Here is a 27,543-nt window from a genome sequence, read left to right on the forward strand (position 1 = left end):
TCAATTTATTTTAATTTACCCATTCCTTTACATTACTGTAACCCTCCTTGATCTTAGAAACACTTAAATAACTGGACTCAGCAGCCGCGCTTCAGCCACCTGTAAGCCTTTAAATCAACTTTTAAAATCAGCTTGAAATCTAAACCTGAAACTAATATGGCAATTTCTCTTTTCAAAATGTTTTTTTTAAGCAGCGAAATGGATTTTAATTTGAGGCCTAGTCGCGGCTGCCCAACCCTGATTAATACAGATACATGTACAAAAAAATATTTCGGTTTAAACGATAACTGTCTTTATTCCAAGGTTCAGCAGTTTCAAACTGCTGAAAGCCGCAAAACAGCAGTTTACTGGCGACTGCAGGCTGTTTTTATGACTCTACCAGTCACCATCTATAATATGAGTTTGGAGTGGTTGATTCATTAAATTGAGTGTCCAAAGGTTTCAACCAATCCCTGCACTCTACCAGTCCCCATCAATAATATCTGCCATTTCCTCGCCACCACCTTCATGTTCACCTTCAACAAAATAATGGGATCATGAAAAAAAAGGAAGTAGGTTATTTTGGGTTAGGTAAAAGTTAATGATTTCCCCCGCAGGGTTAGAGCCATCTGCAAGGGCCAGATATACGAAAAAAGCGTTACTGTAAAAATAAACGATGAAACCCGTTACTTCGTTTTCTTTCCATTGTCATATTATTTATTTGTCAATAAAACAACGAACTTCCCAAAAGCTTTAACGTTGTCATAGCGAAGCAATTCTACATTTAGTGGGCATCCGTCCAAAAGACAGCTCTGATTTTATTTTTTTCGTCTCTAAAAATAATTTATGACAATGGTTTTATTATTACTTGTATCTTACTTCTGATTAACATGTTAAAATAAAGCTGCCTAAAATAACGACCCCCCCCCCCCACAATCAACACCCCTTACCCCATCCCTTTACCTCTTACTGGTTGAACGACCTGACCTATAAATAATGTTCATTTTAGCAACAATTCAAATTGTACCTATGATTCTAATGGCTAAAATTGCATAATTTTATGATTTTTATAAAATTAATAATTTTTTTTTTTAAATCAAAAACTTTTACCTTGTTCATGGAGAGCGCCGTGTTTATCGTCTAGAATTCCAGATTCTAAAATTTAGTTCATAAAAAAAATAATTTTTTAAAGCCTAGCTTTTTATCGAAATATCGAGGCATTTTTGTGTGTTTTATTTCAGTTTATGCTATAAGTTAGGTTATATTGGGTTTAATGCAAACCCAAAAGGGGTAGCCAACCCCACCCCCCTTATATTATACAAAAAGAACAAAACCTTCACTCTCTTATTTTCATTTTTTTTTAAATGAGAGAAGGGTTTATTGCTTGCTAGGCATTTTTAAGAAAAGTACTCTATATTATAATGATTGATAAAAAAAGGCATAACATTGAATTTGATAGATTTAAGCAAAATTATTTTCGAAGATTTATTTTTAAATTATCAATTGTTTATGAACAATTTCCTGCAATCAACAAATTATTTTCATTGTCTTCAGATATTATGGAGTCAATTTGTTCTGTGATATTTATAGCTTAATAAAATAATTCTTTATTAGATAACTAGCGGGTACAAGCCCTACCCCCTCCCCCCAAAAAAAAGCATCTAGGGGCACGAGAGGGGGGGGGGGGTTGAATAAGATAACCCATTTTTAATTTTAGATTTAAAAAGAAAAAAGGGGGGGGGGATCAGATCTTATTTTAAGGGGAGATTAATTTTGGGAGGATGGTGTTACCCTCCCCAAACATAGTTATAAACCTTTCCAGGACCTATGAGAAGTTACCCTGTAAAGGAAAACCATAACGGTTCAGCGGTTAGCGAGTTAATAAGGGTATTTTAAAAATATGTGTTTTAGGTACCTAGGTTGGCAGGTAGTAGCCTTTAAACTTCATAGATTTTTGAAGATAATCGTTGCAAGGTTTATTTTACTATGAAATGCAGTAGATCCCAAACTTAATATACGTTAAATGCTTTTCGAAAGTCAAACAAACATTAATGCAACTATTGATAATAATTTTTACTTAATGACTTACTCTATACTATAATTTTGTTTTATAAATTATGAATTTCTTTTTTAAAAGGAATAGGATTTACATATTCCTAAGATCATTAATTCATGGTAATCATTTCTAAGAAAAACGGCAGCAATTCCAATTAAGCTTGAGGGTACTTTATATATCCGGTTTCTAATAAGTCAAAATACAGCGATAGGGACCCATATTAATGAACCCAGGGATCTTAAGGGATAAGATAATGGCCGATTAATTGATGTACATTCCAAATGATGATACACAAAATTGCTACTTTTGAGATTAAAATTAGTGGTAGAAACATTTAAACATTTAACTTAATTAACCAATCCATAAAAATTTACTAAAGTCCCCAAGCCAACGAATAAGAAAACGGTATCACATAACTTTGGGAACTAGTGTAATAAACAGCCCATTGTTCCCTCTCTCTCTCTGTAAAGAACCCACGGTAAAAGTGCCATTGCCGTTTCAATCTACAGGACTATTTTACGTGCATTTTCAATTGCCGCGCGCGCCACTTGCAATATTTATTCCTTGTTATATCAAATTATTAAAGGTCTAACTGTATGACTTTTTGAATTTTTTTTTGTATTTCAATTCTTGTTTGATTTTATTCATATAATGTAATGTATTAATATACGCTGGATTAGAACCGGTTCTCAGCCATACTGAGGCATGTATAGCATTGTATTGCATACAATTTTCCACGAATATTCAAATAAAAATCTTTAAAATTAACACCAGTTTTGTTACCCTGGACCTTCGACCTATCGAAGCTAAACTTGTTATAATCTTATAATTTTTTATCTTAATATCCGAGGAAAGCTATTTCAGAATATATGGTATGATCGCTGAACAGCCCTTTTATATTTTTCCCACAAATCCTTAATTATTTTTTATTTTGAAATCAGCCTTTTTACGTCAATTCTAATCAAAACAAGGATGTAGATTTATTTAATAAAAAGTGGGATGTGAAAATAAATGTTTTTAAAAACGAAGCTTTTCTAAAATTAAAAATTAGAGTCGGCCTATCGATTTCAAACTTTGCATGATGATTCCTATTGGAGTTAGTTAAAAAGAGAAGCAACTCTATAATCGTTACCAGAAATTCCGTACGTCTATTTTAAACATGTTGCTTTTAACTTTTTAATAACACATTTTTTATGTAAAAAATTAACTGGTGGGTTGGGTTTTAGATAAATTAATCTTTATTTTGTTATGTTCTATTCTATTTTGCCCCCTACCTCACCATTTGAATACAGAGCCCTATATACTAGGGGCGTAGCCGCTAGTTAATTATAGGGTATCAATGAAGGGATCTAAAGGGATACGACAAGGGCCGATTATTTGATGTACATTCCCAATGATGATACACAAAATTACTTCTTCTGTGCATTACAATTAGAGGTTGAAACGCTTGGACTCCCAAAGTTGATAAGCCAACGAATAAGAAAACGTTATAATAAAACTTTGGGGACTAGTATAATAAACAGTCCAATGTCCCAGCTCTCTTTGGTATAAATGTTACTTATATAAAATCTTACTTGGTATAATCATAGGTCGAGTTTGATCTTTAGTTTCAGTTTTTTTCTCATCCTCCTTAAAATAGAATAGTTATTCATCGTATCGTATTATAGACAGCTTTCCGCGGATAAAAAAATAAAAAAATGTAACATTAAAACCAGTTTTGCTAGGCCTAAGGAATCAAAGGTTCTTACTAACAAATCTTTTTATGATTTTTATTTTGATATTCGTGGAAAATTATCTGTAATACGATGCTATACATGAGGTTTTAGTATATCTGAGAACCGGTTCTAATCCAGCGGATATCAATCGGTTTCGAAGCTGTACTGAAAAAAATCATTTATATTTTAATTAAATTCTCAGATAATCTTTTATAGGTAGATCTTTGATTTAATATAAATTTAAAATCAGACAATTTATAAATTTAGGGTGGGCACGTCCGTTTGTCCGTAACGGATAATTCTGACCGTAGTATGAGGATGTAATATCTCAAATATAAATTTAAAATAAGTTTAGCAAGACAGTCATCGTGTCTATATTGATTCTGACAAATAATTCTTTGAATGGCGATTCTTAGTACGATACAACTTTTATGCACAATTGGATGTTGTAATCCTTGTTTTTTTTATCCTGATTTAGTTTCAAATATTTATATTTATTTCTTAAGTTATGTAAATTAAAAGGATTTTAAAATCTTTTCAATGCCAAAAAGAACATAAAAATTAATAAAATTTTCAATGATTTATATAAAACACATATTAAGGCTTTTGATTGATAATGAATTAGAGTCCCTAATAAAGCTTGAAACTAGATTAATAGAAAAAAGCTATTTAACAAATGAACATTTTGGTATTTTTGACTGTCTGTCAAACTCAAAGTTTTCTGATTATGATTTTAGAATTAAAAGCACAGCTACGCTACAATTTGATTTCAACTAAACCCAGAACCACTTCATTATGCAATCTACATTTTCCTGGATATTTTGTCTACAGTAGTCCATAAGTGTACAGCTTTACAGTACATTGTTTCTATTTGTTAAAGCAACACGTATGATAAAAGAAAAAGATTCTTTTTAAAGTAAAATGCTTAGATTTCAATCAAAATCTATATTTTTTATTTTTTACCGATCCACTTCATTATGCAAATCAAAAGAAAATCAATGGGAAAACGTTTGTTTTGCACTTTTCTCCACTTTTAAAAAATGATTCTGATAAAATAACAATTTTTTAAGGGATTTATGCATTAATTATAATGAAAAACAGTTTAAGGTAGATTTTATTGATTTTTCTAAATAAGAAATAATTGAAAAAAAGAAATTCTATCCCTATCACTTTAGAGGACAGCTGCTGACCCCCAGTCTTATGGATGAAGCTAAATACATGTTAAAGATAAAAATTACCATGAAAAGTATACAAAAAATGTTTTTTGATGTGTTAAAAAAATCCATTTTAAAATCTTGATTTTGAGGATGATGGCCTTTAAGATGCTCTTACTGGTGGTGAAGGTGAGCTAAATGTTATCTAAGTACATGACCATTACAACAACTTGTCTATTAACCTATGTACCATTTTTTGTAGTCATAGCAGCCTCCAGTGGAGCCTCTCGACATGAAATATAACCATTATCTAAAAACTACATTATTTACTTTAATGAATTTTAGTAATTAAAATTGTAATTTTTTTCTTTTTTAACATTGCTTGGCTGGAGGCTGCTATGACTACAAAGATTGGACCATAGTTCAATATATAAGTTTTCTTCATGGGCATGCACTTTGGTAACATTTAGCTCACCATCACCACCAGTAAGAGCATCTTAAAGGCCATCATCCTAAAAATCAAGATTTTAAAATGGATTTTTTTAACACATCAAAAAACATTTTTGTATACTTTTCAGGCTAATTTTTATTTTTAACATGTATTTAGCTTCATCCTTAAGACTGGGGGTCGGCAGCTGTCCTCTAAAGTGATAGGGATAGAATTTCTTTTTTTCAATTATTTCTTATTTAGAAAAATCAATAAAATCTACCTTAAACTGTTTTTCATTATAATTAATGCATAAATCCCTTAAAAAATTGTTATTTCATCAGAATTATTTTTTAAAAGTGGAGAAAAGGGCAAAACAAACGTTTTCTTATTGATTTTCTTTTGATTTGCATAATGAAGTGGATCGGTAAAAAATGCAAAAATATAGATTTTGATTGAAATATGAGCATTTTACTTTAAACAGAATCTTTTTCTTTTATCATACGTGTTGCTTTAACAAATAGAAACAATGTACTGTAAAGCTGTACACTTATGGTCTACCGTAGACAAAATATCCAGGAAAATGTAGATTGCATAATGAAGTGGTTCTGGGTTTATTAGCAAAGTTTCCTTAGTGTGTGGACCTAGGTAGTCATAGGACGTGACACTTTTGTATAGCCACTAGGGCCATTTCAAGTTCCACGTTCAAGAACATTATGACTTGACACGCTGTCTCATTAGAGGTAATCTTTATTACCTCACCCTCGCCGAGTATGGCAGGTGTTCTATAGTAAGTCATCAAAATAAGTGACACCCCTTAATAATAAACTTAGATATGTTTAAATAGGTAATGGAGATATGCATTTATTCCATACCTGTAATTCTTGAGACATTGGTCTTATTCTCATTCTCCGTGGTCTATTTTCAGATTCATCCTTTACAGGACTCTCCATATTGATCAAACAACTCTCCTGTGGAATTGAAATTAATATTCTACTTTAAAAGCAAAGATACTTTACAAAAGTTTGACTTTTTTGAATCAGTAAAAAAATCATATTTAGAAAATTTATTTTTCTTAAAAACAAAAATATTTTCTTTTATTTAAAAAAAAAGTTTAAAATAAAAATGGGTTTTGGGATTTAACTCCCTCCTCTAAGGGCATAATTGCTAGTTTATTTAATAAAATATTAACCTGTGAATGTTCTGGAATAGTTTCTGGGATTGTTTCGGAAATACTTTTCCTGGTAACACCATTTTGAATTCGCCCGTTAGTCATTCGATTTCCATACCTTTATAATAAATATATATATCAGAGAGAGATGGGACAATGGGCTGTTTATTACACTATATTCTCCAAAGTTTTATGACTTTGTGGAATAGGATTGGTTGGCTCATCATCAGGTTAAGTGTTTATATGTTTCAACCACTAATTTTAATCTACATAAGGGATAATTATGTGTATCATCATTAGGGATGGACATTAATTTATCGGTCATTGTCTTATTCCGTTATATACCTGTGTATGGTCGTATATTATTACCTGGTAGGGAATTGTAAATTAAACTGCTTCTAAAAAAAACCGTTCTTTAAAAAAAACGCCAGTGGTAATTTTGCTTAAAACTTGGAGAGCGTTAAAAAATTTAGTTTGAGGTGTACAAACTATTTGTGCCCAGACTCTTTGACCATTTATCTTTTTCTACTGAAAAGGTAATTTTGTTTAACATAATTAATAATCATGGTGAACATTAATATCTTAGGAAGGCTTCATCTTTTAAGTTTTTAAAAATTTAGAAACAAAATAAAATTCACGTTCAATACCTACTGATTTTAATTATAGAAAAGTTTATGCTTTTCTTTATAGGATGCAATAAAAAATAAAAACTGTTTTAATCATATCTATGTAACATACAGTATCAAATTCATACTTTTTATGATAAAAAGGAAATAAATATATGGTTTCTTTATATAGAAAAAAGAGTATTTCTGTGTTTTGTATTAGCAAAATCATAATATTCAATTTTTTTAATTTTTGAAGAAAAACCAGCCATAAGTTAGACAACAGATCTATAGTATAGATGTATATACAGACAACTATCTCCCTTCCTTTTTCAAAGACCTCTTTCATCTGCTTATAAATTATTTTCTGCTACTTGGCTGTGTTAATATAAGCGACATCATTGGTTGATTTTCAATGACCCAATAGAAATGTTGCACAAGGTGGTTGCGATGGGGAGATACAGTTATTTCTCGCATTCATTCGAATCCGGTGGATAGGAACCGGTTCTTATCCATACGAAAAAACTATGTCTAGCATCGTATTATATCCAGCTTTCTACGAATATATAAAATTTAAAATCATAGGATTAAAACCAGTTTTTTAGCCCCAAGGTGCCGAAAGCTGTTTATAATACGATGCGAGAAATAACTATTAACCCTTTCTCCCTCTAGTGTTTTACTTTAATATTTAGACAACCCATTAGGAAGCAAAATTCATGAAGGTAGGGAACATTGGACTGTAAATTGAAATATTACTCAAAGTTAAATTAAATGTTTTCTAATTAGTTTACTTAAAACTATTACTAGACCTTGATTGGTAGGTTTTAACTAGCAGTTTCCAAATCTTAAGCAATAATTTTCATCTTCAGCAGGGGTAATTTTGTTTAGAATCAAAAATGTTAATTTATCAGGGATCTAAAGAGATAACACAATGGCCGATAAATTGATGTATATGATGATACACAAAATAACTACTTCTGTAGATCACAATAAGTGGTTGAAACGTTTGGACACTCAATTTAATGAGCCAACCATTCAAAATTAAACTAAAGTCCCTAAATTTGTTTAGTCAACAAAAAAGAAAAACTTATAATAAAACTTTGGGGGCTAGCATAAAACACAAGGTCTGTACTGTACCCTCCGAGTACCCGAAATGTAATATGAACTGTCCTGATAAACAAAAAAAATAAAATTCTTTTGATTTCTATATTTTACTTTTTCTTTTTGTTTGACACAAAATTGGCAGGAAACAGAGAATGATTATTTAATTAAGAACAAGGATGACTTTATAGAAGCACGGAAGGGGTTTTATTTGTTTGTGATAATAGATTTATCATTACTTGAATCTTACACCAGATTATCATTTACTCTAATGAAGTAAAACTTGTAGCTGCCTAAAATAACAATCCGTCCAATTCAACCTTTTTACCCTATCCCCTTCCTGTTATTGACCAATAAATAATGTCCATGTTAGCAAATTAAATTGACTATAATTTGTCCTTCTGTCATAAAATCCACGTATATATTCATTTTTGTGATAGATAGACAAATATTAAAAGTAAGGATAGTGTGGTATTCGGCACCCCTAGGCCATGGTTTTATGGCAACCCTGCTCCCAACTTGTGGGAGGTCCGAGGGACCTCCCCTGAGTAAGGGGGTAGGTACACTTGACCCCCCCCCCATGTATTAAAAGTATTTAAAGTTTGACAATCCTATTATGTTTAATCTGATTTGCTTGTTTCACCCACCCCTTTCCAGGGATGGGGGATAAATGTTGCCTATTGTGTTTATTGTATGTATATATCTTTAACCTCTGATTTTAGTATTAATTATTCCAATCTGTGCATTGACTATTTTGATGTATTATAAATCAGTATCTTGTAAGCTCTGAATAAAGTAACACCCAATTAAATTCTGTTTGTTATTTGGTGATACGTAGAGAAGGCCAGCTTCTCTATAATTATACTTGTCCACGTCTGTTCACACTGCCGTAATACCCGAACTTGGGAAGCGGCTGACAAACTGCGGCCGCTACCACAATAGGTCTCAGAATATAACCCTTATATAAATCATAAGTCAGTAGGTGTAAAGCAAGAAAATATGAATAAACTAGCGGTCTTGTATCTTGGGGTATGTAATGAACACAGTAATAGTGTCTGACTGATTATGACGTAACAAAAAAAATTAGCCAATGAGAGGCCGTTATTGACCAATGGTAAAATTTATAGTGGCCTCTCATTGGCTAATTTTTTTTGTTACGTCATAATCATTCAGACACTATTACTGTGTTCGTATGTAATCCAATAGGTAAGGACAGAAAATAACCTCAATATTCCTTTAAGACTTAAATATAAAAATAGATTAGCATAGAACCATTACGGGACCTCTGTAAAGCTTAAAATGAAAAACTTATTCGGTTGAGTTGTTACCAAAAGCTTAAGTTACAGACAAAATTACCCTTTATTACTTTATTCAATAGGAAATACGAAATTATATTTTTCTACTTTTTACTTCTTTCTATTAAATTTGTAATAGTATAGCAACACTTGTTCTAAAACAATTTCCAGTATCGATTTGAAACCGATTAATTTCCAGTGGATTAGAACCGGTTCTAAGCCATACTGAAAGATTATGTACAGCATTTTATCCAGTTTTCAATCGATATAAAAACACTGGTTTTAATCTTATGATTGTACATTTTTATATCCGCGGAAAGCTGTTTAATGTTTACCTATGATACGATGCAATAAATAACCATTCCCTAAGAAATATGGGCAAAAGAATATAATATTATAGAGCAGAATTGCTGATAAAAACTGTTCTAACCTTCCTTCTTCTCTCTTCTCTGTATTTGGACCACTGAAAATACAAAATATTAATTCCTATATTCACACTTATTAAATTTAACCAACCAAACAATTTTTTATCCAATCTTAACCAGACAAATGCCATCTAGCTAAAAAAGATGCGTAGATTTCATTTCGAGCAACCAGAAAATCCGCAGAAATCGAATTCACAAGATCCAAAAAAGTTTCATTAAAAAAAACCTTACACCAAAAATAACAAACAGTAATTATAACGACGACTTAGTTTCTTTTTCCTGTTTAATACGAATATTGAAACTAATTTTCAGGCATGCATGTTTGTTGGTATAGTACTTTTTTTAGAAACCAAAATACAGACATATATAAAACTACGAAATTGTATATTAGTTACTAGAAAGATTATATTTTTTTCTTGCTTTAAAACAACTTTTTGTACATAAAAACCCGTAATGTCTTCATTATTGATACAAACATGCATGCTGTATAGTTTTAAAATATTTAGTCAAATAAATACCTGATTAGAATACAAAGCAAGAAATAAAGGTTATCAACTCCCTATGAGCTTTTTGTGTTAAATAGAATTATTAATAAGAATAAAAGAGTTTAAAAAAAAAGTAAAATAACAAAATGTTAGGTGAATTGTTAATATTAAATCAATCAAAAAATGTTTTACATTCTTATAATTAATTTCAATAAAACATATATATGCTCAAGAAAGGTTATTTATAATTATGAATTCTACCAGACTAAAATATAAAAGGGGAAATAGTTTATGAAGACGACACAAAATGATTTTAAAAATTACTTATTTTTGTCTTTTTTTTTAATCTTTAACAATTTTAATGTTTTTATTATGTAAATATATAAAGTATTATTCAAACTTAAAGGATTTAATCTTTTTCTTTGTAATTTATATGTCAAAACAGTGTAAAAATGAAGTTCTTAATTACGAATTTTCAAATCATTAGATTTTAATACTATTTATTATAGAAATAAAGAATTATTTCAACAAAAAAAAATTGCTACAAAAAGGCTTACTGTATTATTAAACTGACTTAATTGTATAATTGCATTTATTTTGTTTATTTACCTTGAAAAATGAGTGTTTAAGTGCTGCATTGGTTAAAATCAAACCTAAAAGTGCTCTTTATTCAGTGACAGAGTGAAAAAAATATATACCTTGTTTTATAGTTTTTGATTTTTTTTTATATATTTTTATCTGATATGTATATCAAAATTTAAAAGTATCTATTTCATTAGATATTCATACTTTGCTAAAACGTCTTGGTTACTTTTTGCACTATATTTGCTCTAAAAAGGATTCTTTATCTGACTTTTACATTTAAAATGAAAGATTTTATGCCAATTTTTGTGTTGACTGTAGAAAAAAATAATTATTTTGTTTATATGCAATTTTCTATAATAAAATGTGAGAAATGCCTTTTTTCACATGTAGGGCGAAAAAAGTAACACTGAAAATATTTTTTACGTCTTAAGCATGTCCTAAACTCAAAGATAATAAACTTTCATAAAAGATTTATTTCAGAATATGTCATTTAGGGCATAAAATCAATTTTGCAAATTAACATTGCAAATGTTTGCCAATAACTTTTAAAAATGATTTCTGCGGATTTTCTAATTTACATGGGTGTTTTCTACACATTTTCTCCTTTCTAAAAATACCTTCCTCATAAAGATTGGCTTCCGGAAAGTATATACTTTTCGAGAATGATATGTGTATTAAAATGTGTTATCGTATTTTTGACATTTTTTCCACATTTGTTTTTTGAGTAATTTAAACTTTATTTTCTATAATAAAAATTTAAACAAGATAGTATTTAAGAAACCATTTTAAATTAATATATGTTTATCTGTTAGAATATTTCTAAAAAGAAAGTCCTTTTAGGTGCTTTTCCCCAAAGTGCATAGTGAGGACAGAATACTAACCTAATTTCAAAATAAATCAAGTTTTTATTTCTTCTATGCATAGCCCTTAAAGGGAGCCCTGACCCTGCATGGCATAAAACTGTGATGTTATTTCTAAACAAGGAAGGGAGGGGTTTCCGTGCTTGACTAGAGTATTTGAGGGAAAGCACAGTTGAAACAACAACCGGTTCTATTTGAAACAACTCATTATCAGTGGCGTGCGAACCGAAGGGGGCATTTGGGGCAATCGCCCCCCCCTAGCGACCAAAACACCCCCCCCTAGCGACCAAAACGCCCCCCCCCCTGCCCCCCCCTAGCAACCGCCCCCCCTGCCCCCCCCTAAATGTTAAAAAATGCCCCATTTTGCCCCCCCCTGGTCAACTAAAATGCCCCTTTTTGCCCCCTACTCTACAAAAAGCAAAACTATCCCAGTTTCCAAAAAAAAGATCAAGAAATACTCCACAAAAAAAATTTTGGCGCTTTGCGCCAACCAGACAGTTACTATTCATTTAACCTTACCAAATTTTTTAATTAGTGTAGAAATTAGGTTATAATCTTTCTTCACTGAACATAACAAACCAGGTTAAAGGAAGTATTTTATTTTGTATAATATAAACTTTTTACCAAAGAAATTTTGTACATCCCCAATGATGATACACAAAATTACCCCTTATATAGATTACAATTAGTGGATGAAATGTATGGAAACTCGACTTAACTAACCAACCAATCAAAATCAATTTTAATATCCGCAGATAATGATTCAATTGAAGTCCCCAAAGTTGTTGAGCCAACGAATAAGAAAAATTTATATGAAATATTGGGGACTAGTGTAATAAATAGCCCAAAAACCCCTCCCTCCCTGCATATTTGAAGAAAAAAATTTGTGCTTCGCGCCCTTCCAAATGGTTTCTGCTATGAAATATTGGGGACTAGTGTAATAAATAGCCCAAAAACCCCTCCCTCCCTGTATATTTGAAGAAAAAAATTTGCGCTTCGCGCCCTTCCAAATGGTTTCTGCTATGAAATATTGGGGAATAGTGTAATAAATAGTCCAAAAACCCCTCCCTCCCTGCATATTTGAAGAAAAAAATTTGCGCTTCGCGCCCTTCCAAATGGTTTCTGCTATGAAATATTGGGGACTAGTGTAATAAATAGCCCAAAAACCCCTCCCTCCCTGCATATTTGAAGAAAAAAATTTGCGCCGCGCGCCCTTCAAATGGTTTCTGCTATGAAATATTGGGGACTAGTGTAATAAATAGCCCAAAAAACCCTCCCTCCCTGCATATTTGAAGAAAAAAATTTGCGCTTCGCGCCCTTCCAAATGATTCTGCTTTTTATCACAATGAAAGGACAAGTAATTTTTTTTTATTTTTTACACAGTTCATTATATCTTTGGTTTTTATGGTACAATAATTTTTTTTGTGTAATTTTTTTTATTTTTTACACAGTTCATTATATCTTTGGTTTTTATGGTACAATAATTTTTTTTGTGGATTATAATATTAAAAAAAAAAATTTCCCGCTGTTTCGAGCATACAGTATGTAATTTACTTTGACTTTCATCACACAACATACAGGAAAAAGGATTTGTGACTTTTTCTACCTAAAATATATATTTATTTCAACAGATGCTCTTTAAATCTACTTGTCTGTATTCTTATTAATGATTTTTTGTGCTTTTGCTACTTAAAGATGTTGTCATCCTTGTTGTCAAACAATAAAGAAATATTTAATATCATTTTTTCATATTAGGGTAATTTTTGGTAAATTTTTTCCAAAATGAGTGTTTTTATCTCACCCCCCCCCCCCCAATTTTTTTTAATGGGGTTATTCATCCTTCCTGCTGAGATTTTATAACATCCCCTTCCACCCATTAAAAATGTTTTGTGGTGGAGGGGGGGGGAAGGTTAATTTATCTTCTGTACTATTTTTTCGAAGATGCTTTCTTGCTCCCTTCCCTTCGATCATTACAGGGTGGGGAGAAGGGATGGGGGAGAAGAAATGGGGGGGAAGAGATGGGGGGGGGGGAAGAGGTAGGGGATATAAATGGGAAATAGGGATGGGGGAAGGGATGGGGAAGAAGGGATAAGGACTAGGAGGCCCATAATCAAATAATCCCACCCCTTAAAACGCCCTTATTTAAAATTAGTATATATAATCAAAATGCCCCCCCCTAAAGCAAAGTGCCCCCCCGGGGCACTTTGATTTAGGGGGGGGGCAAAATTTTACAAAATCTTCAAAATGCCACCCCTAGACAAAGTGCTTCGCACGCCACTGCTCATTATATTTGAATACTAGATATTTGAAACTATCTTTTGTGTTTATAAAAAAAATAAGGCAATACAACATTTTATATGACTTTGGATCAATGAATAATAATTAAGATAACTAATAACTATATTGTTTTTTTTTCTGTTTTAAGATCAAGAACATATATTTATAAATGTTATAAAATTGATAAAACAAAAATAAATATTTTAAAATAGCTAGATCATCGATATTGAATTTTACATTTAATGCTAAGAATTTTATTTTTGCATATTTCTACTCATTGTTTTACAACAAGTAAAAATTGATTTTAATTGTTTTTAATGATATGTATTTATAAGATTGGTAAAATAAATTTGGACAGCGGAAAGTGTCATGTGTGACGTCATAAAATAGTCTAATATTATCCATCTTTTTTTTTAGGGGTTTTCTTTCCTACTTATCCTTTAATCCTTCCTTTTTATACGTGTTTTTATCAATTTTATGACGTGACACTTGACACTTTCTGCTGTTCTAAATAAATCAGTTATTTATTTATTTCTGATGTAAAAATGGAAATAATACCTATCATAAGCCATGTTAATATACCAGTTAGTGCCATATAAACTGTCTGTTCCAGTTAAACTGTCTTGTCGTATCCGGACACCACCTGGTTGCAGAGGTTAGTCAGAAGCGCTGTAAAGTGGTATGTGTGACGTCATAAAAATGCTCCTTTTATCTATCTCTTTTAGGGGTTTCCTTTCCCCCTTATGAAGTTAGTTTTAAAATGTACAATAAAAGCAGGGGTAAAACGTAGGTAAGTGAAAATTTCACCAACCTCTGATATTTTTAAATTGTTATCATTTTATGGTTTCCTTTTCTGAATTGGTGAGAGGTTGGTAGGGGAGGTCATACACTTGTAGGAAATGCATTGTCATTCAGTAAATTGATTTTACTTTGTTTTAATTTTTGAATGAAGAACATCTTTCTTACCTTGATGAAAAAGGGGAATATCTTCATCTTTAAAAATACTAAATTGTGAAGCTTTTCATAGTGCCTATAAAAAATGATGTTATACTGGCCTTCCATTGGCCAATTAAAATATATACTAGCCTGCCGTTGGTAACTTAGTCTGTGTATTGGCCTAACATTGGTCATTTGCATTGTATGACATCGTTTTTATAGGCACTAGAAAAGACTTCTTAAATGTTAGTAAATTATTAAACCTGTAGTCTTAGAATCCAGGATTTCAATATTACTGTTGGCTCCAACACTCTGGGACAAGAAACTTCCGGGTTGACTGCAACCAACAAACAAAGGATGTGTTAGTTCAATCAATATTTTAAATAATAAAGTAAGTCTGCAAACTTTTAGGTCCTTGGCAAGTAGTTATCTGTATATACACCAATAGATCTAAATAATAAATGTCATGTATTTGATAATTTTATTGCCCATTTTCCGCAAAGTTGGTTGCAAACTAACAGTCAAATGTGCTGATAAAGTCAAACTGTTCTTTATTATATAATTACACTCTGAGACAAGAAACTTCCAGGTTGACTGCAAACAACAAACAAAGGATTGGTTAGGTCAATTAAAGGGCATTGCTACAAAAGATCTAATTACATAGGGTCTAATTTACATTATTTCTAACATTAGGTCTTTTGTAATTTAGGCTATTTGAAGGGTTAGGTCTTTAATAACATTAGACCTTTAATATAATTAGATCTTTTGTAGTAACACAAATTAAGGGTTCTAATAATTAATGTCATGTGTTTGATGATTAGTTAAGAAAGAGTTATTAAATAGATCAAAACAATTTTTAAAAATGAAAGGAAGAGAGAAAAATATATTCTGTTAAGTTATACATAATCATAAAATTTTATGAGTAATTTTTTTCTCCATAAACAGGATTTTTGGTTATGTCTTGAAGTATTTTATTCAAACACTTGTAAAAATATGAAAGCTATGCTGTTTATAGTCTCTATAAAAAATGACGTTATACAATACAAATGACCAATAATAGGCCCTTACAGAGACTAAATTACCAATTGCAGGCCAGTATACATTTTAACTGACAAATGGTGGACCAGTATGACGTCATTTTTTATAGGTACTACAAAAAGCTTCTATGAAAGCATAAAGAAAAATTGCAATAAGATTACTAGTTCACCTTATTAATTTGTGGATTGTAACAGGTGTGGACAGGATGGAACCTGCCAGGTTTAATCTGGATTCCAGATTAAGGTTCATCTAAGAAAAGAACAGAGCTGGATCTTTAAATGTGTAGCCGTTGCCGTAGCCGTAGCCAGAGGTACAGCCACTAACCATTAGCTATATTTAAATCAAATTTTTAAATTTTAAATATTTAAAAATTAAACAAAAAATAATTTTAATTAATAATTACGATATTATAATTAGAAAATAAAATATTCTAAATCAAAATCTTTTAAAATCCATGTTTTATTGGCAGCACTGGCGACGGCTACGGCTACGACTACGGCCACTACTACAGCCACGACTACGGCCACAACTACGGCTACGGCTACGGCAACGGCTACACATTTAAAGATCCAGCTCAGAACAGTTTATCCTTGTACAAAAGCAACAGGATGTCTCTGTGTATATGTATCGAAGGATCTCGGTAACCGCATGATCATCATAGTTTTCCTTTACAGTGAATCTTCTCATAGAAAGGTTTGTAACTATTTTGTGGGAGTGAACCTCTACCCCCCCCCCCCCCCCCCCAAGAGAAATCACCCCTCTTAAAAAATACCCCATCTTAAAGTAGGTCCAGAAAAGGTTTATAGCTATTTTTCGAGATTGTACCTCCATCATTTTTGGAGAAATCTCCCCTGAAAAAAAAGACCCTCCCCCCCCAATTTTTTTCTTTTTTCTTTTTGAGACTAAAGCTAAGATGATTGTCGAGTGTAGAGGCCTCTAGGAACATAGCCTACTTCCTTTTCAACTATTTGATGCTAAAGCTATGACTATATATTTTACCTGTGAATAACTTGTGCTGTCAGAAATCTGAACTTGTTCCTTATCAAGAACTATATCATCTGTAGGCATATGTGGACTATAGTCATCCTAAACAAAAACACATGATCTATCCATAATAAAACAATAGAGGGGAGGGGTTAGATAACTGTATATCACCACCCCGAGGACCCTGTGCCGACTTTCAATTGGGTCTTTGAAAATCAACCAATAGCGTTGGGAATATAAACATGGCCAAGTCGCTACAAAAGAGAAGAACATAACAATTTTCTAAAGATAAATACTTGTTTAGATAGAAATTAGAAAATAATCAAAATATCATCCCCTAAAAAAATTTAAAAAGAAATTCATAAGAAAATAAAATACTAATTTATTATTTTGTTTTCTTGATAATTATTCATAATTATGGCTTTGTACACTTTGAACATACCAAATACTGAGCGGAAATAACTGTATGCTTGAGTTCAGCTGGACATTCATCATTCAGTGGATCAGGCTCCAGGTCAAAGTGTCTTCCTGCCTCTTCTGCCATCACTAATGACACCTAAATATAAAAATAATTCACCATTCAGTGGATCAGGCTCCAGGTCAAAGTGTCTACCTGCCTCTTCTGCCATTACTAATGACACCTTAATGTAAAAGACATCCTTATTCACTCAGATGCTTATTTTAAATTAAAACATAGTTTAGTTATGTACCTATGCAATTTATTAATATTTTAACAATTATTAGGGAAAATGTAATATGCATAAATCTTAAGGATGTGCATATCTATTTGATTATCTTAACAATAGGATTGAAAGAGTTGTATGAATAATAGTTATTTCTCGCATCATATTATAAACAGCTTTTCATGGATATAAAATGTACACTTATAAGATTAAAACCATTTTTTTAGCCCATGCCTGTACATTTTTATATTCGTGGAAAACTGGATATAATACGATGCTAGTCATAATTTTTCAGTATTGCTGAAACATCCTGATTTATTTGCCTTAGCAAAGTGCAAAAGATTCAGCAGAATCTACTGTAAATGTTCAAATGAAGCTCTGTAATCAGTTAAGTTTGTCTATTCATAGTCATTTCCAAATCATTTCTTTTTTCAAGCTTTATTGTATTCCCTTTTTATTAAGAATTATTCATACCTGTATGTTTCTGTCAATGAGATAATAAGTATCAAAGTCATCATCATCTTCACCAAATGGATTTAGAAGAGTCTCAGCAACCTTAATTGTATAAAATTAAGTAGTGAAGGCAACACTATCAGAAAGAGTAAATTTATTTTAGTAAGTTTGATATTAAATCTACATTTTTTAGTAAACTTAAAGAATTTAATCATTGGCTTTTAAAAGAATTAACATTTAAAGATAAATGAGTTGGTTAAATTATTGCAGCAAATATTATTAAAAATGACGTCATACAATATAAATGACCAGTATATATTTATATTGACCTATAGTAAAATATATGATGGCCTGTCAATGGTTATTTGTATTTTATGACATCATTTTTATTAGGCACTATTTGGTGCTTCAATTAAATCATGAAATATATTAGAAATGTAGAATAAAAGATTAGTTACATTAAAATAGACAATGAAAAGCTTTTTGCAACAAAGCATGCAATTATTTACAAATACAAATTATTTAGTTTTTTTTTAAATTTAAACTCTAATTATTTGATTAATTAATAGTTAGAGATAAAATTATAAAGTTTATATGTGCATGTGTATCATTTACCTTTAACCAGCCCAAGTAGAATAAATATTCAAGCATGGTAAAACATGGAACATAGAAATCAGGAATTTTATTGTCATAACCTGAAAAAATAACATTGCTGCCTGATTTGTTAGTAGATTTTAGTAGATTTACCTTCAGCCAGCCACCATAGAACAAATACTCAAGCATGGTAAAGCATGGAACATAGAAATCAGGAATTTTATTGTCATAACCTGAAAAAAATAACATTGCTGCCTGATTTGTTAGTACATTTTAGTAGATTTACCTTCAGCCAGCAACCGTAGAAGAAATATTCAAGAATTGTTATGCATGGCACAATGAAATCAGCTACTGTATTGTCATAGCCTGAATGTTATTGCACTCTTGTTAAAATAAGTTGCTAAAGTTACCTGATTATCCTGTCATGAGGGGTAGGTAACATATATATTATAATATTTGGGTAAAGTCCCATTTGTGACATCGCCTCTTATTTTCACAGTAGGTTTTCTCCTAATTATAGCCCCTGTGGGGGGCTCTAACCCTGCTGGGCCTTGCTGGGCCAATTTCCTAACCCTGCGGGCAATCTCCCAACCTAAAATAACCTATCAACAGCTACTGTGAAAATAGGACAAAACGTCCCTTCAGAGGCAATGCCATGAAAGGGACTATACTCGTATATTATTTGGATTAACTTTAGTTAGTCTAACCTTCTTCTTCTGAGGTATGATTACAGTTACTGTTTAGTTTGTTTTACCTTTAACCATCCCATGTAGAAGAAATATTCAAGAATTGTAAAGCAGGGGACAAAGAAATCCGCAGTTGTGTTTTCGTAACCTGAAAGTCAGGGCAAGCATTTTATTTAAAGCGCGTACAATTACCTACCTACCTAATTTTTAGTAGGTAAGTATTCATTGTTAGTTATTTTACCTTCAACCAGCCCATATAGAAGAAATATTCAAGAATTGTAAAACAGGGGACAAAGAAATCCGCAGTTGTGTTTTCGTAACCTGAAAGTCAGGGCAAGCATTTTATTTAAAGCGCGTACAATTACCTACCTACCTAATTTTTAGTAGGTAAGTATTCATTGTTAGTTATTTTACCTTCAACCAGCCCATATAGAAGAAATATTCAAGAATTGTAAAGCAGGGGACAAAGAAATCTGCAGTTGTGTTTTTGTAACCTGAAAGTCAGGGCAGGCATTTTATTTAAAGCGTACAATTACCTACCTACCTATAAATATTTAGTAGGTAAGTATTTGTTGTTAGTTATTTTACCTTTAACCAGCCCATATAGAAGAAATATTCAAGTACTGTAAAGCAGGGGAAAAAGAAATCCGCTACAGTATTGTCATAGCCTAAAACACCATGACAACTTTGTTATATGAAAGCTTGTTGGAGAGTTGTTTGTTTACCTTGAGCCAGCCCATATAGAAGAAATATTCAAGAATTGAAAAACAGGGAACAATCAAATCTGGTAAACTATTGTCATAACCTTAACAATTTGTTACACTCTCTCTGTCTCTAGGCTAATTACATTTCAATTCCTTGTCAAGTTGGGATGCACACAATTTAACAAAGTTGATATTTATGCCAAATTTTGTTCTTTGCAATATGTTAGAATATCATGGATCAATAGTATTAAGCTAATTATTTTAACCTCTACCTGTTCCTCAGTATGCTAAACAGGAATTATTTTAATATAATATTTTTGAAGCATTATCTTATCCATCTAATAAACAGGATTTTTATTTGAAATTCTATTTAATATTTTTTTTCTGATAGTGAAATTTAGACATTTTAAAAAAAGGGCTCAGAGGTCCAAATAAAAAGGAAGATTACATTGGTACATAAACAAGTGTATTTAAAACTATTTGCAAGTAGTCACATAATAAATTAACTACTACTTAGACCTTATATAAGTTTAGGTTATTACCCATCTTTAGATATGCTTATATTTAAAATTTGTTTTCCAGTTTGGCTGCATAAATGATAAATATCTGATAAATTAGAACCGGTTCTCAGCCATACAAAAATGTAATGTTACAGACAATTTTCCATGAATAAGAAAATAAAAATCATAAAAATTAATACCAGTTTTGTTAGCCCAGTCTTTCAGCTCCTCTGTGCTAACAAAACTAGTTTTAATCTAATAACTATTCATTTCAATATCCATGGAAAGCTGTCTATAATTCAATGTGATAAATAACTATCTATTTAATTGCCAAATTACCATCAAGAGAGAATATATTTTGACATTTTTCAAAACAAAAACTAACATATGACTGACCTACAATATTGTTAGCTCCGGCATAAACAGTTTGTGTCCAGTTTGCTACTGTTGGGAACTCACTTACAGGAACATATCTAAATAATATAGTAACAGGATGTCTGTCTGTTTGTTTGCGTCTAGTTTGTGTCCAGTTGGAAACTCACTAACAGGCACATATCTAAATAATAAAGTAACAGGATGTCTGACAGGAACAATATCTTAATGATAAAGTAACAGGATATGATGTCTGTCTGTCTGTTTGTGTCCAGTTTGCTACAGTTGGAAAGCCACTGTCAGGTGCATATCTAAATAATAAAGTAAAAGAATGTCTGTCTGTTTGTAGTCAGTTTGCTACAGTTGGAAACTCACTCACAGGAACATATCTAAATAATTAAGTAACAGGATGTCTGTCTGTCTATCTGTTTGTGTATTAGTTTGCTACTGTTGGAAACTCACTTACAGGAAAAATCAGTTTAAACTTTTCTCATCCTTATATAAAAGTAAGAGGATCTCTGTCTGTTTTTCTGTTTGTACTAAAGGATCTCGCTAACCACTGAACCAATATGGTTCTCTTTCATCGGGTAGCTTCGCATGTGTCATTGAAAGGTTTATAACTATCTTTGGTAAGGATACCACCACCCTTCTAGAAACGGCCACTAAAATAAATGACCAATTAAAACAATTGAAAGTTTAGGGGTCGAATCCCCTCCACCCAAGTGTCCCTAGAGGACTCTAGGGGCGAAACCACTAATCCTTATACTAAAGTAACAGGATGTTTGTCTGTGTGTCTGTCTGTGTCTCTATCTGTGTGTCTGTACCAAAGGATCTCGCTAACCGCTGAACCGATCGGGTTCTCCTTAACAGGGTAGCTTCTCATAGGTCCCGGGAAGGTTTATAACTATTTTCTTGGGGGGTGGGACACCCCCAACCCCCCCAAAAAATGAAAAATTCCCCCTCCGAAATTTTTATTTTTTTTTTATTTTTTTAACTGAAATTAAAAATGAGGGGGTTGGGTCAACCCCCCCCCCGCAAAAAAAAAGTTCCCCAACCCCCAATTATTTTTTAACTTTTCTTTTAAAATCTAAAATAAGAAATTGGGTTATTAAATTCGACTCTCTCCTCCTCAAGTGCCCCTAGAGGCCTCTAGGGGCGTAGCCGCTAGTAATAAATAAAGCAATACAATAATTACAAATAAATTGAATTAATCCTATATTCAGCCTGTAAATTATAATACCCATGGATCTAAAGGGATATGTAGTAGTTGAAACTGTTGGTCACTCAACTAAATGAACTAACAAATCAAAAATCAATAAAAGTCCCCAAGGTTGTTATTAAAACAAATAAGAAAACATTAAGTCTTTGGGGACTAGTGTAATAAACAGTCTAATGTGAAAATACCAGATTTTCAATGGATTGGAATTTTGACTACTACCTGCTTCCTTCTGCCTTGTACTGTGTAGGTAGCAGGTATTGTCGCCCAAACATACAAGCAATGAAATAGGAGTAAACTGCTAGGGTTACAACCTAAATTAGAGAACACAGATTTATATCAAGCTGAGAAAAATTAAAATGTAGATAAAGCAGCTTTTAGTGTCTTATAAAAAAATTACGTCATACAATGACCAATGATAGGTTAATAAACATTTTACAATTGATAAATTACAATGTATACTGGCCTATCATTGGTCAATTACATTGTATATGGGCCTATCATTGATCAATTACAATGTATACTGGCCCATCATTGGTCATTTTTATTGTATGACGTCATTTTTATTAGGCACACTTAGATAAGCTATCATACTATAGCAATATAGCTTAAGAAAACACAACCTACTTTAGAGTGCACAAATTGAAATTAAGTTAGAGAAAAGGTATAATCTAATCAAGCTAACATATTTCTAGCAAGAGAGATTCAGAAAACACAAAAAAATATTTTTTGAAATGCCATGTCACTTTATGTAACATATTTTGGTGTCAGCTTATAATGTCTAATATAAAATAACGTCATACAATACAATTTACCAAAAAAAGGCCAGTATACATTCTATCATTGGTCAATTACAATGTAAACTGGCCAACCATTGGTCATTTGTATTGTATGGCGTCATTTTTTTATCAGACACTATAAGCTACTTTAACATCTTGAAACTTGTAGAAAAGCTTTGTAAACATAAAATTCAATATAGCACCTGTGTGTAGACAAGAGGAATAGAAATCCAAGCATAGCAGATAAGCATACCATTCAAGTTTGCCATTGTGTCAATCTCCTAATAATAAAAACAAATATAATACAGTTTTGATTTAGTTCATAAAAGATTTTGGCTCATAGAAAGAAGTAACAGGTTTCGTCGTATTTTCACAGTAGCTTTTCTCCTAATCCTATTCCCATCGGAGGGCTCTAACCCTATGGGGCCAATATCCTAACTCAGTGGGACGATGATTAACATTTACCTACCATAACCTAACCTAAAATAACCTATCAAAAGCTTGTGTGAAAAAACGAGAAAATCTGCTATTTCGTTTTCTTTCCATAATCATGACTTTTGTTTTACTACGATTTGAGTAAAATTAATTTATTTATAACAATTTACTATCCATTAAAATATCTTACAAATCTTTTTTAAAATCAAAAATGAGTTCTTACCTTTATCATGACATGAGTGAACCAATCATTTGCAATAAGTCTTTCTTTTCTAAATTATAATAATTGTAAGAATATAGTCATTCCTTTAAATTGAAGTCTTAACAAGAAATAAATATTTTCTATTTAAACTGAATTAATTGCTTCAATTTTATCAGGAAATCATATCTTCATAATAAAGTATCATGATGTCTGTGCCAAAATGATCTTACTAAAGTACCCTGGGTAGGTTTATAACTATTTTTGGAATAGAAACCATCATTTGGAGAAAAATCGACCTTAGATATAAATTAACCCCTCCCAATTCCTTTTTTGGTTTAAAAACCTTTTGGGGACTAGTGTAATAATCTGCCCATTGGCCCCTCTCCCTTTGAGGTTTTATGTTTTACCTTTCTGTTCTAAGCAGACTTTGAGCCCAAATAGAAGAATACCAGAATATTTGAGATGGAATTATCTGTATGTTTTACCTGGCTGTTCTAAGGAGACTTTAAGCCCACAAGAAGAATACCAGAAAATTTGAGAAGGAATTATCTGTGGGTCTTACCTGGCTGTTCTAAGCAAACTTTGAGCCCGCATAGAAGAATGATAAGATATTTTAGATGGAATTATCTGTAGATTTTACCTGGCTGTTCTAAGCAAATTTTGAGCCCACATCAAAGGATACCAGAATATTTAAGATGGAATTATCTGTGGGTTTTACCTGGCTGTTCTAAGCAAACTTTGAGCCCACATAGAAGGATACCAGGATATTTGAGATGGAATCATCTGTAGATTTTACCTGGCTGTTCTAAGCAAACTTTGAGCCCACATAGAAGAATACCAGGATATTTGAGATGGAATTATCTGTAGGTTTTACCTGCCTGTTCTAAGCAAACTTTGAGTCCAGATAGAAGAATGATAAGATATTTGAGAAGGAATTATCTGTAGGTTTTACCTGGCTGTTCTAAGCAAACTTTGAGCCCACATAGAAAGATACCAGGATATTTGAGATGGAATTATCTGTGGGTCTTACCTTGCTGTTCTAAGCAAACTTTGAGCCCAAATAGAAGAATATTTGAGAAGGTAATATCTGTAGGTTTTACCTGGCTGCTCTAAGCAAACTTTGAGCCCACATAGTAGGATACAAGGATATTTGAGAAGGAATTATCTGTTGGTTTTACCTGGCTGTTCTAAGCAAACTTTGAGCCCACATAGAAGGATACCAAGATATTTGACATGGAATTATCTGTAGGTTTTACCTGGCTGTTCTAAGCAAACTTTGAGCCCACATAGAAGGATACCAAGATATTTGAGATGGAATTATCTGTAGGTTTTACCTGGCTGTTCTAAGCAAACTTTGAGCCCACATAGAAGGATACCAAGATATTTGAGATGAAATTATCTGTAGGTTTTATCTGGCTGTTCTAGGCAAACTTTGAGCCCACATAGAAGGATACCAAGATATTTGAGATGAAATTATCTGTAGGTTTTACCTGGCTGTTCTAAGCAAACTTTGAGCCCACATAGTAGGATACCAGGATATTTGAGAGGAATTATCTAGTCTGTTGGTTTTACCTGGCTGTTCTAAGCAAACTTTGAGCCCACATCGAAGGATACCAGGATATCTGATGTCGATGATTAAATGTGTCTTCTAATTTTCTAATAAAGAAAATAAATGTAATATAAATATGTAATTGAAAATCAATAAGAAAAAAAAACAATTAGACTAGATTTAAATTATTAAGAAACTATTATTTAAGTAGAAACGTTTGGACACTCAACTAAATGAACAAACCAATCAAAATTGAAATAGTCCCAAAAGTTATTAACCCAACGAATAAGATATGGTTATTTTAAAACTTTGGAGAATAGTGTAATAAACAGCCTAATGTCCTCTCCGTAACTGTATAGAATGCAACACACTTACTTTATCATTAGAATTTCTTTATTTGTACATAGCCCTGATTCTACAAGATGTTCATATGTTGGAAACCTAAAAGATTATTTAAATTTATTCCTGAATTTATTTAATTTTTTGTTTATATAAATATTCCTGTGGACATAGACAACCAATCCTTTACAGGGATCTAAAGGGATATGACAATGGCTGATAAATTGATAAAAATTTCCAATGATGAAAACAAAATTACCCCTTCTGTAGTATACAATTAGTGGTTGAAACGTGTGGACACTAAGCTTAAGGAGCCAACCAATACAAATTTAAGTCTCCAAAGTTGTTAAGCCAACGAATAAGAAAACGTTATTTAAAACATTGGAGACTTGTTCAATCAACAGCCCGTTGTCCCCTCCCTTTCTACATGACAATTGCCGGAAAGTAAAAGATAATTAAATAATGATCTACATTCTAATGGCCAAAATTTATATCTCTCACTTCTAAAATGTATGTCACCGGCCTGATACAACAGCGAAGATACAGATAAATGTTATGTGTGACGTCATAACGATACGTCTAAATCCATCTCTTTTTTAGGGTTTTCTTTCAAACTTCTTCTCACATCCTTCCTTTTTTGACATTTTTTTATGACGTAACACTTGACACTTTCCGTATCTTACAGAACAAAATTCTTTCACATTTACAACACTTTTACCTGAGCATAACTTTGTAGCTGACTAATCTGAGAGCCAAAATATTACCAAGGTTCACCCATCTAATGATTGTTCGACGCACCTCTCTAAACAAATACATATAATAGTTATTTATCGCATCATATTATAGACAGCTTTCCGCAGATGTTAAAATGAAAAAGATTATAACCAATTTTTGTTGCCCCATAAATGATGAAGGCCTGGGCTAACAAAACTGGTATGGATGTTATGATTTATTACAATATTCATGGAAAGTTGTGTAAACGATGTTGATCATGGTTTTTTAGTATGGCTGAGAACCGGTTCTAATCCAGTTGATATTAAAGGACATTTATATACTATTTTGTCATAGTCATCTCTGACAAAAGTAATATGGTTTTTTTCGAAGGCATGTAATCTCTTAAACAGCTTGATTAATTAGTTTAAACTTGAAAAGCTTTATACTTTTGGATTTTTTAGACTTTAATTCAGTTTATGGTACTTTCCAAAAATAAATTATATTACAATAAATCTTTTATCTCTTAATGCTTAGCTTTTTTTAATAGGTAGTTGTTGTTTCATAAATGGATATAGGATATAATTGGATATATTGACAGGGGGAAATTTGTTGGCAATCTAGCTTGCTAATATGGACCTAATTTATTAGTAAGTTCGTTCATCCAGTTGAAGGGGAGGGGTTTAGGTAAAGGGGGTAATTGAGGGGTATTGTTATTTTAGCTAGCTTCAAGCATCTCTGAATCAAAGTACATAAAAATCTGGTCATGCAAAATCCAAGTAATAATATATCGATTTTTCTAACAGTTATATATTGTGTTGTCCTACCTGGACCTTTTATCTTTACCAGGCAGGTAGACAACAAGATATCTGGCAAGTTTAACTGTATTTCCTTACCTGGATCTTTTATCTTTATCAGGCAGGTAGACAACAAGATATCTGGCAAGTTTAACTGTTTTTTCTTACCTGAATCTTTTATCTTTACCAGGCAGGTATACTACAAGATATCTGGCAAGCGTATCTGTATTTCTCTACCTGGATCTCTTATCTTACCAGGCAGGTATACTACAAGATATCTGGCAAGTGTATCTGTATTTCCTTACCTGGATCTCTTATCTTTACCAGGCAGGTAGACAACAAGATATCTGGCAAGTTTAACTGTATTTCCTTACCTGGATCTTTTATCTTTATCAGGCAGGTAGACAACAAGATATCTGGCAAGTTTAAC

The 27,543-nt window shown here is 31.9% G+C and overlaps 1 protein-coding gene across 7 annotated transcripts in view; it reads right to left on the reverse strand.

Moving 5' to 3' along the window:
- Window positions 1-264: 264 nt before the first annotated feature.
- LOC145323938 (bestrophin-2-like) overlaps window positions 265-27,543 on the reverse strand; it is a 34,308-nt gene continuing 7,029 nt past the window's right edge. The window contains exons 5-24 of one of the 7 annotated variants that reach the window (XM_080166547.1): window positions 26,324-26,407; window positions 25,642-25,707; window positions 25,290-25,373; window positions 23,739-23,787; window positions 23,284-23,361; window positions 22,524-22,615; window positions 21,110-21,186; window positions 18,977-19,056; window positions 18,251-18,331; window positions 17,536-17,649; window positions 17,109-17,195; window positions 16,279-16,358; window positions 15,335-15,408; window positions 14,694-14,778; window positions 9,934-9,966; window positions 6,524-6,620; window positions 6,207-6,302; window positions 3,610-3,664; window positions 1,090-1,134; window positions 265-515 (exon numbers count right to left, since the gene is read on the reverse strand). In XM_080166547.1, coding sequence (XP_080022673.1) covers window positions 460-515; window positions 1,090-1,134; window positions 3,610-3,664; window positions 6,207-6,302; window positions 6,524-6,620; window positions 9,934-9,966; window positions 14,694-14,778; window positions 15,335-15,408; window positions 16,279-16,358; window positions 17,109-17,195; window positions 17,536-17,649; window positions 18,251-18,331; window positions 18,977-19,056; window positions 21,110-21,186; window positions 22,524-22,615; window positions 23,284-23,361; window positions 23,739-23,787; window positions 25,290-25,373; window positions 25,642-25,707; window positions 26,324-26,407 — 1,513 coding nt within the window. In that variant the 3' untranslated portion in view covers window positions 265-459. Of the gene's footprint in view, window positions 516-1,089; window positions 1,135-1,457; window positions 1,570-3,609; window positions 3,665-6,206; window positions 6,303-6,523; window positions 6,621-9,933; window positions 9,967-14,693; window positions 14,779-15,334; window positions 15,409-16,278; window positions 16,359-17,108; window positions 17,196-17,535; window positions 17,650-18,250; window positions 18,332-18,976; window positions 19,057-19,577; window positions 19,658-20,097; window positions 20,178-20,234; window positions 20,315-21,109; window positions 21,187-22,523; window positions 22,616-23,283; window positions 23,362-23,738; window positions 23,788-25,289; window positions 25,374-25,641; window positions 25,708-26,323; window positions 26,408-27,543 lie in introns of those variants that run through there. The other 6 variants (XM_080166546.1, XM_080166545.1, XM_080166544.1 and 3 more) reach the window with 6 other exon arrangements.

The sequence above is a fragment of the Acartia tonsa genome, chromosome 7 (assembly GCF_053477335.1).
Source record: "Acartia tonsa isolate MP-2025a chromosome 7, ASM5347733v1, whole genome shotgun sequence".
NCBI lineage: Eukaryota > Metazoa > Arthropoda > Copepoda > Calanoida > Acartiidae > Acartia > Acartia tonsa.